Source organism: Rhineura floridana, chromosome 6 (genome assembly GCF_030035675.1).
Source record: "Rhineura floridana isolate rRhiFlo1 chromosome 6, rRhiFlo1.hap2, whole genome shotgun sequence".
Classification (NCBI taxonomy): Eukaryota; Metazoa; Chordata; class Lepidosauria; order Squamata; family Rhineuridae; genus Rhineura; species Rhineura floridana.
The window spans coordinates 39381923-39401422 of record NC_084485.1 but is presented as its reverse complement, the minus strand read 5'-3'; the positions used below and the strand labels follow the sequence as shown (position 1 = coordinate 39401422).

The 19500-nt window shown below is 41.6% G+C and overlaps 2 protein-coding genes across 5 annotated transcripts in view; both read left to right on the top strand.

The window, feature by feature from the left end:
- Positions 1-510: 510 nt before the first annotated feature.
- Positions 511-8237, top strand: FAM83D (family with sequence similarity 83 member D). The gene is made up of 4 exons (XM_061630316.1): positions 511-1468; positions 3148-3315; positions 4895-5019; positions 5839-8237. Exons 1-4 carry the CDS (start codon positions 1016-1018, stop codon positions 6224-6226), a joined length of 1134 nt encoding a protein of 377 aa, XP_061486300.1. The 5' UTR covers positions 511-1015; the 3' UTR covers positions 6227-8237.
- A 3353-nt stretch (positions 8238-11590) lies between these two features.
- The window catches only part of DHX35 (DEAH-box helicase 35), a 59201-nt gene continuing 51291 nt past the window's right edge, over positions 11591-19500 (top strand). The window contains exons 1-3 of one of the 4 annotated variants that reach the window (XM_061631495.1): positions 11591-11711; positions 18872-19005; positions 19378-19470. In XM_061631495.1, coding sequence (XP_061487479.1) covers positions 11672-11711; positions 18872-19005; positions 19378-19470 — 267 coding nt within the window. In that variant the 5' untranslated portion in view covers positions 11591-11671. The remainder of the gene's footprint in view (positions 11712-18871; positions 19006-19377; positions 19471-19500) is intronic. The other 3 variants (XM_061631496.1, XM_061631497.1, XM_061631498.1) reach the window with 3 other exon arrangements.

The window sequence follows — 19500 nt, the reverse complement described above, 5'->3', positions numbered from 1 at the left end:
AATACAATTATAAATATATTCCACTTGCACAGGTCCTGGACTACCTGAATGAAGCTCAAGGGCCACAGTTTGGGAACAGCTGAACTATGCCATTCCGACCCAGTTGTAGCAGCAGTACCATTGCAATTCCCACACCTGCAAGATGAGAAGCACCTCTTTGTGAGCACAGCTGTAGCAGGAAAGGACTATAGCTCAGGGTAGTGTGCAGAAAATCCCAGGTTTGAGCCCAGGCGATTCCAGTTCAGGTGGGGCAAGACAGGTCCCCAGTCTGAAACTCTGGAGAGACGCTGCCAGTCAGTGTAGGCAATACTAAGTGTAATATTTGCAAGATTTTAAATGAACTACAAATACTGGATAGAAGGAACAAACTTTATTTAATAGCGTGTTGCTGCAGAACCAGGAGCTGTATTCCTTTAACCCAGGGAGCTCTTGACTCCCTTTTCCTGTTGGTCCCACCCCCAACTGATTCCCCCATACAACTATTTCTAATTTACTTGAGTTCCTACTCACATTACACTAAGCTAGATGGACCTGTTATCCGAGTCCGTGCAAAGTAGCTTCCTATGTACCTATGCATCGAGACTCGCTCAAAATCATTATGGTAAGGGAACCGTCAGGGAAATCATTGTCAGGGAACTCTCCCCGCTCCCTTTGCCCCAATCCCTAAACGAGTAGCCAGCCTGACTCAGCTTCTCTCCACCTTCGGGAATCACCGATGGAAGGCGCCTCAGGCTGCGGTTCAAGAACCTGTTAGGCGGCGGCGACACGTTACATGGCCCTGTTTTAAAATGCAGACACTGCAGCCGTGGATTGCAAACAGACGATGAGTTATTATTTGAACTTGGTGTCCCGAGCTTTACACAGACGTCCATTCATTCCGCCCGAGCCAACGTGGGAAACTTGGAGGCGAAAGGAGAAGCCGCCAAGCGAGGGACGGGGGTTCAGACGTCTTATAAGAGGAGTAAGCCTCTGCTGTGCCTCATTTTAAGTCCTTGGAGAGGAGCAGGCGGCCCACATGGCGAATCAGTCCCAGTGTGTGGACGACAAGCCCCTTAGGGGCTTTCACAGCTCGCCCCAGGCCTACAGCGAGGTCCAACGCCTGGCGTTGGAGGAGCTCGTCAATGCAGGCAGGCCGGCTTTCCACACTTTCCTGCGCCGGGAGAGGGTGCGTGCCTTCCTGTCCGAACCCGAGATCCAATCCATTCTGCGCGCTGCCGTGCCTCTGCCCGGGACAAGCGAAAGCTTCGCTGCTGCAAAAGCAGCAGACCAGTCAGTGAGCGCCTCATCACTCGCTTACCCGATGCAGTCCGACGTGGAGCCGCCTGCACTGGAGCTGGGCTGGCCGGCTTTCGCCACGGGCTCCTTGAAAAGGTCCACCGTGCTAGAGTCGCATTTCCAGCCCAGCTTTGGCGAGACCATCTATCCCTGCAAAGAAGCGGTGCGCAAGCAGATCCGATCGGCCAAAGAGGTGAGAGCCCAGCTCAAGAGCTCCCATTCTCTCCCTCTTTCGTGCCTGCTTTCTAGGTTTTACTGTGCTAGGATAAACGTGCAGAGGATTGTAGCCTCAGGTTGCAATCCTATGCACATACTTACCTGGGATTTAGCTCCGCTGAACGCCGTATGCCTTTTTTCTAAATAAACATGCGTATGATTGTGCTGCATGTGTAGCATTGTCATTTCTCCCCCGCCCCCTCCCAGACTCTGTGGCATGGCAGGTAGAAATTCAGCAGGTACTGCATTTCCATGCTATGAAAAGACTCTCCTGTTAGAAGCTCTGCCTGTCTTGTGCTAACCCTTAAAATGGATTTATCCTTGTCCTTCCTAGAAGAAAAGGTAATCATCTTCAGCTCTAGCTTGGAACATGCAAAGTAATAATTCACAAGAGTGCCTCAACACGAGCATGTTGTTTTCCTTACCAATGAATAACCACAGCCATCAGCCACAAATATCTGGGCTTAATAGGTACTTTTAAAAACTCCTAGGCTGTAGCTTGTTATGCACACTTCCCTGGGAGCAATCTCTTTGAAAACAATGAGAATTACTTTAGAGTAGACATGTATAGGATTGCACTGTTAATTGCCCTTCATTTAGGGCCAGCCTATAAGTCCAGCAGAAGCAGCAGATTCCTGGGCTCTACTGCTGCAGATGAGAAGGAAGGTTGTATGTTTGAATACTTCTACATTAAAAAAATCCCCGTTTATAGAAAAATAGCATGTCAAGGGAAAATCTAGGTTGAATGCTACTTTTCAGCATGCAGGCAGTCTTTAATATGGGTGACCATTCAAACATGTTATACACACACCTGTGCTCTCTTTCTGTAGCTGCTGTGATATACAAATTATAAGCACTGCATTAAACTGCTTCCAACTTTCAAAGTGCAATAGCCACAAATAAGCAGCCCCCGTTGAAATGGCGGGGGGGGCGCTGACTTTCAGTGGAAGAACAATAAGGCAGAGGTCAGCTTAACTTTTCCCCTCCTCAGCAATTTTTCACTGACAGTCATGACCTCAGGAAGGAAAGAAAGATATAAGCACCTACATCCAATTCCCTCTTGGGTAGAAAACAGGAAAGAAAGGGAGGGATGATTCTAAGCAGAAAAATTGCTGGGGAGTATAAGTGAGAGAAGAAGGATTAAATATTCTCTTCCCCAAATGCACTTTCACTCCCCCTTTGAAGCACCACAGCTGATTTCAAACTAAAGGAAAGGGAAAAAAGATTGTAAAAGCATCTCCTATGTATTGTTTAGGTTAATCCTTATCAGAACTCTTAGCTTCTCTCAAAAATTTTCAGCTGTTTCACTGGAACCTCCAGGTTCCTTCACATTTAATTTTAGGTGAAATCTAGTGACAGTCTAAGGATGTGATGAACTCCACTGAGAAACTGACTACTTTCAAAATTTCTCACACATTTCACTTGAGGGGAAATTCCCACGTTCACTTAGAATTTCGCTTTAGGCAACATGTTTGGTGCACAAGTAGATATTCATCTAACCCATTTATTTTTGCCTTCAGAGTACTTGTATATGCTAGATAAGATAAAAATCTGCTCAACTGCAAGTGGCATGAATAGTGGCTCAGATTATCATTCTCAATTTTGACAGTCAATCTGCTCAACTAAATTAACTCTTCCACCTGTGATATGTTTCAGGTCATTGCTCTAGTCATGGATTTCTTCACAGATATTGATATCTTTAGTGATCTTCTGGAAGCCTGTAGGAAGCGGGAAGTCAGAGTGTACATCCTCTTGGACCAAGCTCTCTTTCCTTACTTTCTGAAAATGTGTACAGATCTGGGAACTGACCTGGAACAGGAAAAGGTTAGTACAACTCTATCAATGGTCTGGCATTACAAGCAGGACTTGCAACAAAATGTTGCTGTGGAGTATGATCCTGTTCAGGGTGCCAGCCAGCCATACACTCTTCATCTAGTCCATTCCTCCACCACCACCCCAGTTTTCCATTTCCCCCCACCCAGCTGGCAACTAGCATTCCGTAACGACTGAGTCTCATTAGGTTGTTTTGAGGTTCTTCTCCTTAATTTTTTTTAGGGGGGGGGCTTGTGCTTCTGTGAACCTTTGAATTCCCTCAAGCTTTGTGTGTGGATGGTGTCATCTGGCAACATACTTGGAGAATGACCTGATTATTAATATATAGGATATGCCCTTTGTCTTGGAAAAAGGTCTGTCCATGAAATAAATTCTCCTTCAAAGCAGACACTAGTATATCTAAAAACAGTTAATCCAAATATTTGGGGAGGGGCATGTAAGTGTTTGAGGTTCATTGCCTATTTCTTTTTTCTTAAGCAGCAGTGTAAGGAGCTCTTAGAGCAAAGACAAAGCCTAAGAGTGACTTGATGACTTGCATCTGTGCTGCAGCCATCACACCAGGCACTGCAAGCAGACTAGGAGCCAGGTCACACATGAAGCAGCCCTTGCACATTTGCCTTGGGAGGATGTGTGCTCACTGGTCCATTAGTGGCAAAGTTGGTTACTGCAGGTGCCATTTGTATGAATTGGCATCACTTTGTGGAAGGGTTTGGGCCACACTGGTTCCTGTGACAATGGTGGCATTTTTTCTTTTTTTCTCTTTCTTTGCATCTCCATTGTGGGACTTGGCAGCAACTCTCTGTGTGTGAGTGTATCATATCCTGACATGGAGTCCCATAGAGTATTTCCCCACAAAACCAGCCCACTTGCAAAGCAGTCAATGGCTTCATCTTCTCTCTGCAGACGTTGCCTCATGTTTAAACAGTCCATAGAAGTACCTATCAACTCTGATGTAATGACTCTGATGTAATGCTTGCAATAGAGGTAGTTTACACATTCAGCAGAGTCCATGAATAATGAAACATATGCATATATGCATGTGAAAATTAGCCCTATGCCTCTTCACCTTTCCAATTCTAGTAGCATTTATACAAAAATAAGGGCTCATCCATACTTCCGTTTAATCTGTAATGTAAGCCACTTTGTCTCCATTGATTCACCTCTGTCCAACAACACACTGAACAGTTCAGGGTAGGGAAACCCTGCATTTAGTTAGGAGAAAATCAGGGAGAGCAGAGGTCGATGGGGAACATCACATGGACAAGGGTGAAGTAATGGAGACAAAAGGATCTTACAGTACAGATTTAACCAATGTATGGATGAGCTCCAAGAGTGATGGAGCCACTCCTGTTGCACTTGGACTGGGGTTGGGTGGAGTAGAGTTGGCATTGCACTTCTTTTATGTTCCAATGGAACCCTTTTTGTTGGATCTGCTGTATCATTATGAAAGGGATTAAATTTAAGGTAGAGTTGAGGTACCATTTGGTCAATAGCTAAACAAATCTTACTGCCTCATAATGAGATGCATTGTATAACAATTGTATTTGTTTTCCTTTTACTTTTGGAACAGCTTCTTAGAGTCCGGAGTATTACTGGAAAAACATTCTACACAAGATCAGGAACAAAATTAGTTGGGAAGTCCCGTGAAAAGTTCATGCTAGTTGATGGCATTAGAGTGACAACAGGTTCCTACAGGCAAGTGATTGCATGTTTTCATCAGTGCATTACCTGTCCTTTTTGGTTTCCAGGCCTTCACACCTCTAGTTGTCTGTGTGGACTGTCTATCCCTGAAAATTGTGAAATAGATTTAGAAATCACAAGATTATGACATGATACTGGGAAAGGAACAGCCTTACTGAACATAATGCATTGTGATCCTTACATGTTAGTTTAGGGAGTATCTCAGATATTTTCTAGCTCTGGGGTTCCCAATGTGGCACTAGTAGGCACCACAGTACCCCCAGACACCCCATTGACACCTACTAAGGCCCCTACCTCTCCCATTTTTTTTAAAAAAAATCATCTTTTGTTGTTGCTTTTTGGGGGGTTTGGTTGAAGAGTTGCCTGTTTTGGGGGGGGGGTTGTTGCCTGCCTTTTTTGTCTATGGTTTATTTCTTTTGGGAGCATGTAAGTGTTTTATCTGTTTGGGGAAGGGGGTACTGAGATCATCAGTTTTTCTTCTGTGAAATGGTTATTTTATAGTGGTAATGACAGTTTCTTGGATTTCCAAATCTGCTACCAAGCCCAAAAGGTTAACCCAGCAACCACAAGATTATTAACATAGTTTAATTTTTCTTAAAGAAAGCTGAGTATTATAGTCTATCAAGGGTCTCACATAATCTAAAACACAGTTTGTTGTGAGCATAGAATTAAGTAAAGAAAAGATGTACTAATTTAACTCCTCCAAATCCATTTGAGTTTTTTGGGGGGCGGGATTGGTGATAAATATAAGTGAAATGCTACTAATGATAAGGTTCAGATTAGCTGCTGACTGAGTTCTCTTGTTTTTCATAGTTATACTTGGATTGATGGGAATCTAAGCAGCAGCAATATTTTAATTTTTTCTGGTCCTGCAGTGGCACAGTTTGAACTACGATTTCGAATCCTTTATGCACAATCAAAGCTTGCCAACACAAATATGTTGATCACTTGCAAAAATGCTAGACTGGAGCAATTTTTTAGTAAAGTAATGCCTTCCAATGACTTCTCCAAGAGAAATGTCTTGAGAATGGATTTTTTCTACCTGAGAACCTATGCTGGAAATGTGAAGAACAAGCAGGCATTTCTCCAGGTTTCCAGGGACAGAAAGTATGAATCTAACATTGTAATAAAAGTACCTCCGCTTTTGACAAAGAGGAACAATTCTCTATTCATAAAAACACAAAGAAGCATCCAGTGGTGAAGAACGGATTCATCTTGGAAACATGTTAGTGTAAGCATTGTAACATATCTCTAAGGATAAGACTTACTTTTAAGGATCATCAGTCCTTCTGCTGAAAAATGAAATAATTCAGTGATATAGTGAGCAGTGAAGAATCATTGATGGGCCTAGTAGTAATATACAATGAGCAGGGCAGGGACGAAGAACCTGTGGCCCACCAGATATTGTTGGACTCCAGTTTCCATCAGCACCAGACAGCATTGCTGTAAGGGATGATGAGAGTTGTATTCCAACAACATATTGTTGCCTATACCCCAATCTCTGCGCAGTGCAAGACCTCCACAGGTACCAGCATTTACCTAGGGTTTGGTTTCCTTGGAAAGGTCACTGAAGACTGTGGTATCTTTTTGGATATATGGCTTTTATTTATACATATATACAACCTGAGTGTAAGATGGAGAGGTTCTCAGCATTAACAGTCTCAGATCTTGTTTCCCAAAGCTCATACTGTGGAGGTTAAGACACAGAGAGAAAGCCTCACTGTGTATCTTTCCAGTTTCATTCCAAGATGGCACTAAAACACACAAGCCTCTCCTTGGCTCCAGGATGAGAGGGAGGAGGGCCTCTCCCCTGAAAAGAGTTCCAATAGCAACAGGATCTCTCTTGGCCACATCCCTTTGGATATGCAGATTGACCACTCAATAAGCTTATTAACTCACAGGCTGACTTGGCTTGAACTATTAGTTTATGCAAGGGAAACTGATTTGCCCAGTTTAGCAGGTCTCTACATTGCAGACTGTATCTCTTACAGGCCCGCAATTAGAAGCTAGACCGCATCTCGCAGATATCATCCAAACCCACCCCCACAATCCTATAACACTATACAGGGCCATATTTCTCCTCCCTGCGGTAAAGTGTGATAGCCATCCTCTGGACTATGTGTGGCATGTGTCTGCAACTGACTAGTAAATAGTGTTAGACCCAAGTGAATATTGATTTGTATCATTCACCCAACTCCCAGTTTGCTTCCACTTCTTTTGTGTACGGTAAGACTGGGTGAATTGTGCATGCACTCCTATGTGGCTTTGCCTATATCTTGTGTGGTAGTGTGCTCATGATCTCGAGGGCTAGCCTTAAGCCCAGCATGCAGCCCAGTGCTAAGCATGTTTACTTGAAAGTAAATCCCCCTTTGTTCAATGAAGCTTTCTCCCAGGTAAGAGTACATAGCGTTGCAACCTTAATGCCTGTAACTTGTGAATCAATTCACTTCTGTTACAGGAAGCAAGTTTTTCCTCTTTGGGGTACTGCTAGGGTAGAACTAAAGCTATCCCTGGAGTTAACAGGAACCTCTTGAATTGTGAATTACAGCCCTAATCACCTTTTCCTTTTCAAGTCAGTAATTCCCACTGGATTGTACAGGACAAGGTAGACAGGCCACACTGAAGAACATAGCCTGACACCTGTGTCAGAGACATAGGCAACTTTGACCCAGGCTACATTCACACCATACATTTATTCCACTTTAAACCATCATGGCTTCCCCCAAACAATCCTGGGAAGGATGCTGAGAGTTGTGCAGAGACTCTTGTTCTCCTCACAGAGCTACCATTTCCAGAGTGGTTTAAAGAATTGTAGCTCTGAGGGGAATAGGGGTCTCCTAACAACTCTCAGTACCTTCACAAACTACACTTCCCAGGATTCTTTAGGGGAAGCCAGGACTATTTAAAGTGGAATAACGGCATAAATGTGTGGTGTGAATGTGGCCCCAAAGTGTCTCCAAATGTACCCAACTACAAGCAATTTTGTGATAACGTATTCATAAAGGTAGGCTATAAATAAACAAATTATTTTCTTTGACATAAGAGAATGGTTTGTATGGGAAAAAAGTCCTTCATTTGTCGATAGCATAATGTTTCATTAGTGACTCAGTCATGATTATTGAGATACTGCTTTGCATTTTAAAAATAAAAATATAATGCAAATAAATGAAATGCTAGATTTGTATTTATTTATGTCATGTCTATAAATCTTTGTTACGTATAACTATTAATAAAATATTTGAAGCAGACAAATCTATATGGTTTAATTAAGAGTTCAGTATGTGGTAGTTACATCAAACTGAGTTAATTGTGCTCAAATGCCTTTGCTGGGGCTTCATTTCTTCCAATGTGTGGTGAAGTATGTATGCTCTTGAGGTTCTATATTTCAAAAGTTTGTTTGAATGCACAAAAATACAAGAATTTTTTTCTTCAGAACAAGTTTTTGATTTTATTATGGACCAAAGTTTTGAACTTTCCAGAAAGCCTTCTGCTTCTTCCTGCTGTGCCATCTCTCTTCCTAAAGCCAGAGTTACAATTTTTGGGGCCTATTTTTGGTAGCCTAGGCACAGCATCTTCAATGAGTTTCTTTAAACTAGAAAAGACAGCATACAAGCTGAGAATTCTGTCATGGTTTTGCCAGTTGGGCACTCTGTCCAAGTGGGACAATGAGTCTTTTGGTGGTCTTAGGATCCTGATTGTTGCTGTTTTCTGGAGCCTGCCCTGCTGTTTTTAACTCCTAATTTCTTATTGCAATGTAGTGGTTTCTTTGTCCATGTGATGCCAGAGCAAGAAACTGCTAATGATTGGTTGGTTTATGTATTTTGTAGTGGGTGTGGCTGAAAGCAGCTTGTTCAAATTGTTTGTTCAACCTTTGGAAAACTTCATAGAATCATACAACTGGAAGGGACCAAAAGGTCACCACCAGATCCAAAACTCCACTCTGAGCCAGGATAAGGATGCTGTGTGTATCACCTACTGCTCATCTACACAATCCAAACCGAAGCGAGCCAATGGGATTATGCACCAGAAGAATCTGGAGATCCATCACAGTTTAGTATATAGCTAAACACATCCTGCTTGGTTCAATTGAGAATCTGATATTGTGACACGAGACGCAGCAATCACTTTCTTTCTTTTATGGAGAAGAGAAATCTATATATTTCAGTGTTTCAAGGTTGACCCATTACCTGAAGTTATCATCAGTGTCTAACCTTTTGGACAAGTGTGACAGTAGTCCACTCTAATGCATGAGAGCTACTCTAGTATACCCTGCAGTATTTATTTATTATTGCATTTATACCCTGCCTTTCCTCCAAGAAGCTCAAGGTGTGATGTATACGTTTCCCTCTCCATTTTATCCGCATTACAACCTAACTAGGCTGAGAGGCAGTGTGTGGCCCAAGGTCACCCAGTGAGCTTCATGGCCAGGTGGGGATTTGAACCCTGGTTTCCTGGTCTACCATTATAACCTATTCACCACATTAGCTTTATGCCACACTATCCCTCCAAGCCTTGGAATGATTTTGCAGCTAACCTATGGGGCTAGACAGAAGGCAGTGGCAGCAGCAGCGTAGCACAGCATAGGAAAGGAGAAATTAAATTCTGACTGTGCAAAGGGAGGTATGTGGGTCTTCCTGCTGCATCCATAAGTGCCACACATTCCTGAGATCTGTATTGCTTGTATCACCTGTGCATGATCACATGTAACTCTCAACCCCTGAAATATTTCTTGAAATCAGATCTGCTCCTTCTATGAGAATAAATTAAAATAGCAACTCTTTCTAAGGTAGTTAATAACACAAGAACAATTTGAAACACCAACAAATAAATATAAATCTAGCTCTCTGGTTTTCTATTGACGGGCTGCAATCTGGTGCTTTGCTGGGCTACTTACGGTTCTTTCTACAGCCCTCTTCAGGCGTTCAGCTTGGACGTGCAAGTTCAAAAGCGTATAGGAGGGATAGGGACACATGCTTCAGCCCTGCCCTCAATGCCTGTAGGCATGCTGGGTGCTCCAGCTCAATCCCTAACGTTTGCAGGTTCATCATGGGCTCCTACTGGGAAGAAGGGCAGGATATAAATCTAATAAATCATCGTCATCATCATGAAGATCTGAAGGGGAGTGAAAGTGTATTTGCTTGAATACACAAGCCTCCTCCTGAGGTTTTCCGATTTCAAATAGGCTTGTAAAAGTATTTATTGTTATACGGTCACAGACCCATTAAAATAAATAAAATACATAATCAATATGACAAAATAGTTAAAATACAATAGATAACAAGGTCTTCTGTATCTTTAAAAGTTGTGCAGAGGGAAGGCAGAATTCCACCTTGTGGTTTTTTCCATTACAGGGTTGCAAGAACACCTGCACTTGGCTGACTTTCTCTTCTCCTAAAGATACAGGATCAGGACCTGAGCCTGGCAACCCTAGTGTGCATAGGATTGCAGCCTGAAATATTGTTGACTTCAGTGAGATTTGATCAGTCTATGTGAGCAGGATTGCCTTCTGCTTGGGTCTCTTATGAAGCACTCTGTGCAACTGCTTTTCTTTTTTCTTGATATTTTCCATATATAAATTCCAGAGGGAGACAGTTGTGATAGTTTGTTGCAGCAAACACCAAACAGCGGTTTGTGAGTCCAAAAAAGGCTGACTGTAGCACGTACGTTTTGTTGGGAGTATCTATCTCACCAGATGCGCAAAATGTTATTCTCAGTGGGCAGATCTGTCTCACACAATGGGGCTTACTCTGAGAAAAAGAGCATATAAAGCTGCAATCCTCTCTACATTTGCATGGGAGTAAGTTCCATTAAACTCAGAGGGACTAGCTGGCAAATAAAAATACTTAGGATTGTACTATCGTCTGTACATTGCCACAGGACTCTTGTACCACAAGTTGTAGGTTGTTATGTGCCTTCAAGTCGATTAGGACTTATTGCGACCCTATGAATCAGCGATCTCCAAGAGCAACTGTCATGAACCACCCTGTTCAGATCTTGTAAGTTCAGGTCTGTGGCTTCCTTTATAGAATCAATCCATCTCTTCTTTGGCTTTCCTCTTTTTCTACTCCCTTCTGTTTTCCCCAGCATTATTGTATTTTCTAGTGAATCACGCCTTCTCATGATGTGCCCAAAGTATGATAACCCCAGTTTCATCATTTTAGCTTCTAATGATAGTTCTGATTTAATTTGTTCTAACACCCAGTTCTTTGTCTTTTTCACAGTCCATGGTATGTGCAAAGCTCTCCTCCAACACCACATTTCAAATGAGTTTATTTTTCTCTTATCCGCTTTTTTCACTATCTAACTTTCACATCCATACAATTAACAAATAGGCTGCGTACGCACAATACGACCAACTAAAACATCACAAAGTATTGCAGTTGCTTTTGTGTTCTATGAAAAACTCTACTACAGTACTGTATAGGAAGGCGCTCTCTTCGCGGAGAACGAGCTTCAGGACTCCCACTATCTCTGACCTTGGCGCTAGCCAGTCAAACCGGGTTGAGAGAGAGTTGCAGAGCGCGGTCTGAGGGAAAGCAACCACGGCAACCTCCGGCCAATTACAAGCCCCCTCTCTGGCACGTGACTCGCTTGGGCCGCGCGGTAGAAAGGGCTGCTTTGCTTCCTTTCTACCTTTCACCCCAAGATGGCGGCGCCCGTCGGTCCGTTGAAGTTTTGGAAGCCGGGTAAGGCTCTTGGGAGGGGCGGGGGGCAGAAGAAGCTCCGGGGCGAGGGGAGAAAGAAGCCCCGGAGGGAGGTTTTCTTTTTGTTTCTACTGTGAGGCGGAAGCGGCTTTTCATGATGTTGACGGACCGGGGGGGGCGGGGTGTAATGAAGCTCTCCCCAGCGGCGTTTTCTCGCAGAGGACGGAAAGGAGAAAACCTGTTTCTTTTCTCTGATGCTGCAAAGGAAGCTTTTCTGCGGGGTTCATGTCCCCGGTATTTCATTATTAAACAAATAAACAAACAATAAATGTAGGGGCTTAACGCTCCCTGCACTTAATGGTGTGGTGAGAGGAAGACACTCTGTACATGCTCAAGAGCACCTTCATCTGTGCCATTTTTGCACTTGCTGTTGATTTGAAAACAGAATCTCGTGAGCACTGGTGTAAACGATCCTCAGTGCTACTTCTTATGCTTTTTATTGCAGTGAGGCGCTCTGATGTTGCAGCCCTCTTTCAATTTCATTGCGAATCGGTACTTAAATGCAGCTGACCGAGTTTAAGTTCAGCTTGACAGTTGGAAGCGGTTCTTTCTAAGATTTCAGTCCGAAGTACATTAGTTAGGAGTTCTCTTCTGCTCAGTAGGATTTATTTCTGGGTAAATGTACTTATGGTCAGATTGCATCCTACTTACAGTTAATTACCATAGTTTTATTCTGCCTTTGTGCCAACAAATCCACTTGGAAGAAAGCTGTATTAAAAACGCAATGGGACTCTTTCCAATTTTAATATAGCAAGGACTGGACTTGTATCTCTTCAGTAGTTTATCACATGAAGAAAAATCATATTGCTTGTTTTGACAGCAAATGATTACCTCATGATAACAATGGCTCAAACAAATTGGAGAATATAATGATCATGTGTCATTTGTTGTACAGAGCTGTAATAATAATAATAGTATGGAGTGTTTCCATATTAACCTAGACAATTCTGATGGTCTGAATTAAAAGGACAAATTTTGACTATAAGGACATCTGCAAACTATTGGGAAAACCTTATGTGTGACTAAAAGCAACAAGGTCAGCCTTGTCTGTGGTGAGATTAGATCCTGTTCTCAATGGCTCACTCTTTATGAAACAGTATATACTTAATGTTGAAGTAGCAGTCTAGTGTTTCTGCAGTGCTAAGCAATCTGCACGCTGCCTCTTTAATACTGACATGAAGCTCTTGAGGTGATTGTCCAGGCATGAAGGATGATTAGTACACAGTTTTTCTCTTTGGGCATGCAATTTTATAGGCCTATTAATATTTGTTTAAATTGAATAAAATCATTGCTCATTTCTAAATATGGAGCTAGCCTGTCAGCCAATTCAATAACAGTGTTTGCAGAAGTAGTTTTCTTTAGTGTAAATTTGTTTGTGCATAGGCACAAGTTGTTAATTGGTACTCGTTTCCACTATTTCTGTCATAATGAAAGTGCTGCACAAGGGTGTATGTAACTGGGAGAGTTATGCTTTCACTTTAATAGAACAAAATCTAAACAATAGCCTTTAGGTTCCAATCCTATATCCACTTACATGGGAGTAAGGTCCATTAAACATATTGGGATTTACTTCTGAGTAAAGATGCTTAAGATTGCATGATTAGTGTCCTGTAAGTGTTCGTTTTCGGAATGTGTGAAATTGTTGGAACCAATTCACTGTAATTCTGTTCAGAGAACAGCCCAACTAAACTCAGTGGTTATTTCTGAGTCAACATGCATTTGATTGATCTGAAAGGCAGGCTGTGAAACCTGCTGAGGCCAATGTGTTACAAAAGGCCCGACCCAAATGCATGGCTTTAAGTGCAGTACTCACATTTGATAATCAAGAAGTTGATTACATGGTAACACACACAGCAGACCAAAGGCCACATCTAGTCCAGCATCCTGTTCTCACAGTGGACAGCCAGATGCATATGGAAAGCCTGTTAGCAGGTTATTAGCACAATGACACTCATGATAGCCAGCAACTGGTATTCAGAGGCCTACTGCCTCTGATCCTGGAGGTGGTAATGTAGCCATCATGATTAGCAGCTTTTCATAACCTTATCCTTGTTTAAAGGCTTCCAAGTTTGTGGCCATCTTGCTTGTAGGAGCAAATTTCATAGTTCTGTTATGTGTTGTATGAAGAAATACTTTCTTTTGTCTGCCCTGAATGAACATGCAACTTCATTGGATGTCACTGAACTCTAGTATTATGATAGAAGGAGAAAAAATTAACTTTATCCACATAATTTTAAACACCTCTGTCATGATCCCCTTTACTCACTTTTTGTCTAAACCAAAATGCCTTTCTTCAAAAGAGAATTGCTCCAGCCCTTTGGTAATTTTAGTTGCTTTTTTGTTCAGTATCCTTTTTGAGGTATAGCAACCAGAACTGTGTATGGCATTTCTAGGGTGGTTGACCAGTTTTATAAAGGCATTATGATGTTGACAATTTTATTGCCAATCTCTTTCCTAATGATCCCTAGCACTGTGAGAAACAGCTATTTATTCCTTCTCTCTGTTTCCTGTTCTTTAACCATATCATGATCCATAAAAGGATCTCTCCTACATGACTACAGAATTACTCTGGAGTTTTTGGTGAGGAACTTTATCAAAAGTGTTTTGAAAGTACACAGTAATTCCCAGATTTCCCCTGTAGTCATGTTTATTGATACTCTCAAAGAGATTATTTATTTATTAGATTTATATCCCACTCTTTCTCCCAGTAGGAGCCCAGTTAGTTAGATTAGTTAGATAAAGCTTACTCTTGCAGAAGCCATGCTGGTTCTGCTTCTCTTCTATATGCTTGGTAATTCTATCTTTAATAATGCTTTCCACCTGTTTTCTCAGAACAGATCTTAAACTAACTGGACTCTAATTTTCTGAATCCTTTAAGAAAAAAAGATTTTGCATTGGCCACATTCTAGGCCTTAGAGGCCTGCCTTTGTTTCTAAATGTACTGATATATCGCCTTGTTGCAAAACATCGGAGTGCTGTACACCAACACACAAATACTTTAATAGCAACACAGAACAATCATTAAAATGATAGGCTACACAATAAAAATTTTAAAGAACTGCATATGCCTGTTGGCATTAAAAAGTCTTCAAGAGATGCCCGAAAGTCAAAAGTGAGGATTTCTGCCCAAGTCTTTGCTTGAAGAGTGTTCCACAACATGGGACTGGTGACACTAAATACTCAACTTCTGGTTGAGGTCAATCTGGCTTCTGTAATATGGGGCACAACTAACAGCACTCCTTCAGGTGATCTCAGTGATCGGGCTGGGATATAAGGGCTCAAGCAGTCCTTAAGGTATCCTGGATCCAATTTGTTCAGGGCTTTGTATATCATCACAGAACCCTTCAACCAGGTTCAGTAGGATATGGGCAGCCAGTGTAGATGTTTTAACAGAGGTGTCATATATTGTTGGCGATCTGCCTCCATCAGCACTTTAGATGCTGCATTCTGCTCTAGTTGGAGCTTCCAGACCAGTCCCAAGGGCAGATCCACATAGAGTATTGCAGTAATCCAATCTCAAGGTTACCAGTGTTACATGTTTTTGTCAGAAGATAAGTTTCACATTTGACTTCTTTAAGAACACTAACATGAATGCCATCCAGATCCAGGGTTTCAGACAGAGGATATAATACTCCAAAGTTCATAAATTAGATTTATTTATTTTTTTTCTCCTCGGAATAGAAATCCCTCATCCATTTGTATCTTTAAAATGCACAATTCCAGACCAGCTTTTTGCAATAATAACAAAGATAAGCTTTTTCAATTTCTTTCCTCCTTAATTTCGTGAATGAAAGAGAAGAGTTATAACTCACCCAGGGATTCTTTATAGCTGATTCATTGACAAATCTCTTTTTGCTGCAACAATTTAAACCAGATGATAAAAATAGAAAGAAGAAGGATGTTTGCCTGTTAAAATCCGTTTTCCTTTAAAGAAAAGATAAACGTGTCGCTTAATCAGTTAGAGCTTGTTTGGAAGTCCGTCCGGCACTGCTGGCTGAACCTTCTCTCATAAACTAATGAAATCCAGTCCTCCCAACAAACACAGGCTTTTGTGGTTAATCTCTACGTTTCTCCCTGCCCGGGAGAAAGTCTTTACCAGTCAAAAAAAACGTTCTGACTGATTTTAAAACTGAAAAAGCTTCCTCTGAGACGAGAGCTCGTCTCAAAGGCAGGCACAGGCGAAGTCACCCTTCCTGGAAGTCGCGAAGCCACCCTTCCCGGAAGTCAAATTTCCAGACTATTTTCAAAGGCAATCTCATGTAGGATGTTTTTCAGTGGTTCAGTCTAGAAATGTCAAGTCATGGATAATACAATTTCCAGGTCTCAATTTTCCAGCAGGGGATGTAGCTGGCAATTGAGCTGAAACTGTGACACTCTGGGCCACAACTTTGACTGAGGATCCAGCAACATTGCATCTAAGGGAGTGTGTGGTCCATCCAGGAAGGCCATTTCCCCCAATAGCCACCCCATTGAGTGCCTACTATCATCATCTCTGTGTGGTGTGGATTGAGCTTCAAATTAATTTTCCCTCCTCCACTCCATTTCTCATTTCAAACAGGGAAGTGATAATCACATCTGCATATGATAAAAAGAACAGAGGTGGTTGTCAACAACAGATTTATAACACTCTGTATTTCCAGCTTGCTTCTTTCATCATGTTATAATATAAAACATGAGAAGTATTATGGAGCATTATAGGATCATTTTCGCAGTAGAGGAACAATAGTGTCACCAGCAGCAGTTCCTGCATCCTGCCGTGTAGTAGTTCAGTAAGAAATCATTGTCAACCATACCCAAAGCCACCAACAAATCCATGAGAATCAACAAAGTCACACTTTTTCAGTCTCTTACCTAATGTAAGAGGAAGAGAGGAAGGGTAAAACCTGTCCTAAAAGTGGTCTGAAAGTGATCTAGATAGTTTCTTCCATTGAAGAGCATGAACTATTCCAGCTACTACCCTTTCAAGCATTTTGCCCAAGAATGTTACATTTGAGAGTGGTGTATGGTTACTAACACCAGTAGGATCTACAGATATGAAAAGTTAAACTACTGCCACTTTCAAGATAGCAGGTACAAATCCGACTGTCTTACTGACTATCGGGAAAGGGAGGAGTTCAGGTGAACATGTTATGGACTGGACTTCCTAAAGCACCTGGCATGAATGCTCAGGATAAATCAGTTGCTGTTCATCTAAGCAACTGTGGCTAGTAGAAGCAAAAGGGACTTCCAGTAGAGATTCTGATACCAATTTGGCATCTATATCAGAACACATGTGAGTGACTTCATTTGAAAATGTTCTGCAAACAAGGGATTACTGATAGTTCTATGGCATGGGTGGAGAACCTCCAGCCTATTTAGGCCCACCAGGCCTCCCCATTTGGCCTATGAGACCATTTCATCCAAGATAAGGGTAGGACGTGGCCAAAAGGGTGTTTGCAGGCACTTGCTGCTGTCCGTCTCCCAGATCAGTTGGTTATTCCAAAAACCGACCAGGGCATTGACGGGATAGTTCACCATGACAGTTGAAAACTCTTGAAGAGCAAATTGAGAGCTACTTGGATCCAACAGCCTTATGGGGCAGATAATTTCAACTGTTCCCCCATCCCCACAGAGACTGATGAGCCAGATGATTCCAGTATACACCAAGTGATGATTTTTCCATGAATAGGAAATCACCAAAGCGTTCCTCAACTACAGATGATCTTCAGTTTGTCCAGAGCAGCAATGAGAACAAGACATTACAGCACATGATTTACCAAATATGTTGGGATGGTGATACGTATTGAGGGAAGTTTCATGGTTGTTGTGATGGCTATGCAGTTCAGAAGCACTCCTGACTAATGGGCCAACCTTTGAAGTCCCCTAGAACTAAAAGTGTGGAAGCTCCAACCATCATATATGAGCTCAGCCTGGGAGTCCATTAAGCATCAGGCTGGGCTGTAAATGAACAGATTCCCAATTCAACCCCCTAGTACCCAGCTTTAGCTGAAGACTCTTGATGATGGTAACTTGCTGGACTGGATTCCTGGTGCATCAGATGGAATTTTTATAGGTTATACAGTAGTGATTCCACATCCCTGCCTGCTTTTTGTTTTTGTTTTTGTTTTTTGCTGACATTGTATCACTTATCTGCCTGGGGATACTTGCAACAGTGCATGCAATACAAGCCAGGGTTTATTGTTTTATTACAGACTGCCCTGGAATTAACCTGTAAACTACAAGGGGCATGAGAGGTTTGCAAAACAGTCTGACTTGCTTTTTGATTGTCTCCCTGAAAGACTGCCTCCCCATATACAGACTGGTTTGATGACTTAGGTCATTGGGGGCAACCCTGTTGGTGGCACTGCGCCCTACAGATTGCTGTAGGCCAGTGACTCAGAAGTGGGTGTTTTCCATCTTGAATGCCTCAATTCATAAGGCACCATCACTTGTTTTAGGCAGCTCCTCAAAGTATCTTTTTGCACAGGCTTTTCCTAACTCCTATAGATTTTGATTCTTTTGTATCTTTATATTTCTGCTTTTGCATTTTAGTGTTTGTTTTGTGATGTGTTTGATATATTTTTTCATTGTATATTGTACACTGCTTAGATATTTTCTAATGTTAAGCAGGTTAGAATTTTTTAAAAATATCTCACTTTATCTTTAAGTTCAAGTCCCATTGCTGCCAGTTGTGGCCCTGGAGCTCCAATTAATATATTTAAATCTACAGAAAAGCCTGTGAATGAACAACACTGCTGCTCTGTAATAACTTGATCACCGTGTTGTGTGACACATACATAACCATGCATATGTTTGTGCTAACAAAACTTGCATATATTGACAAATATGTCAGTAAACCCAAATTTTGGAAAAACTGGGTGCATTGGAGCCTTCATAATTATGATTGCAAGGATACATACAACTTGAGTGCTGGTCATACAGTCTTAAAAACATATCCTGAATATTGGGCCTAAGTCATCCTGACCTGTATAGAAGTTTTCATTTCTCTACTTGTCTGGTGTCTGTTTCTTCCTTGCATAATAGCCTTGGAAGTTATAAAAGGTACAGAGATTAATTCTGATAAAATTTTCTCTCCACCGTTTTTTGTATTTATCTAAAAGTCTTGTCATCCTGTTAATAGTTACATTTATTTGGTCGTATAGGTACAGAAGGGCCAGGTGTCAGCCTTTCAGAGGAGAGACAGAGCGCTGCTGAAAGCGCTGGTGTTTCAGTCATCTATAACCCCTATGTTTCCCTGTCTATTGAACAACAGAGGCAAAAGTTACCTGTTTTTAAGGTATCAAGTTCTTTCAGTAGTTTGAATTCAATTACTGTGCACGTTATCATATATTATTATTCTTTAAATTTGTTTTACAGCATGAAAAGTGATAACACTGTATTTGCTTTGCAAAATGGAAAGTGCATTTCTATTACCCTCTGACAAAATATTTTTTTTAGGACATTCCATTTTGTATAGTAATTTTGAGTGGATGAAAATATGTGTGTAACACAATCAGTTTAGGCACACATTTAATTCAGTGGGCTTTAAGGAGTCTTTGCTAGGTTGTGGCCTGTACTATTTTTGCTGACTATGCACTGTTCTCAATTTGCATTTTGAAACTTATTTTCTTCACCTGTTCTAAATTGCATTTGAATATCCTTCTTTTAGCTTAGAAATCACATCCTTTATCTGGTAGAAAATTATCAGACACTGGTGATAGTTGGAGAAACAGGATGTGGGAAAAGCACTCAGATTCCTCAAGTGAGTATGAAATAATGTGTTTTTGTTTAC

Bases quoted from the DNA above. Each gene is read 5' to 3' on its own strand.
- FAM83D (XM_061630316.1), top strand. From the start codon at position 1,016: ATGGCGAATCAGTCCCAGTGTGTGGACGACAAGCCCCTTAGGGGCTTT. The intron at 1,469-3,147 runs GTGAGAGCCCAG...GATATGTTTCAG, and splicing joins AGATCCGATCGGCCAAAGAG to GTCATTGCTCTAGTCATGGA. The intron at 3,316-4,894 runs GTTAGTACAACT...CTTTTGGAACAG, and splicing joins CTGACCTGGAACAGGAAAAG to CTTCTTAGAGTCCGGAGTAT.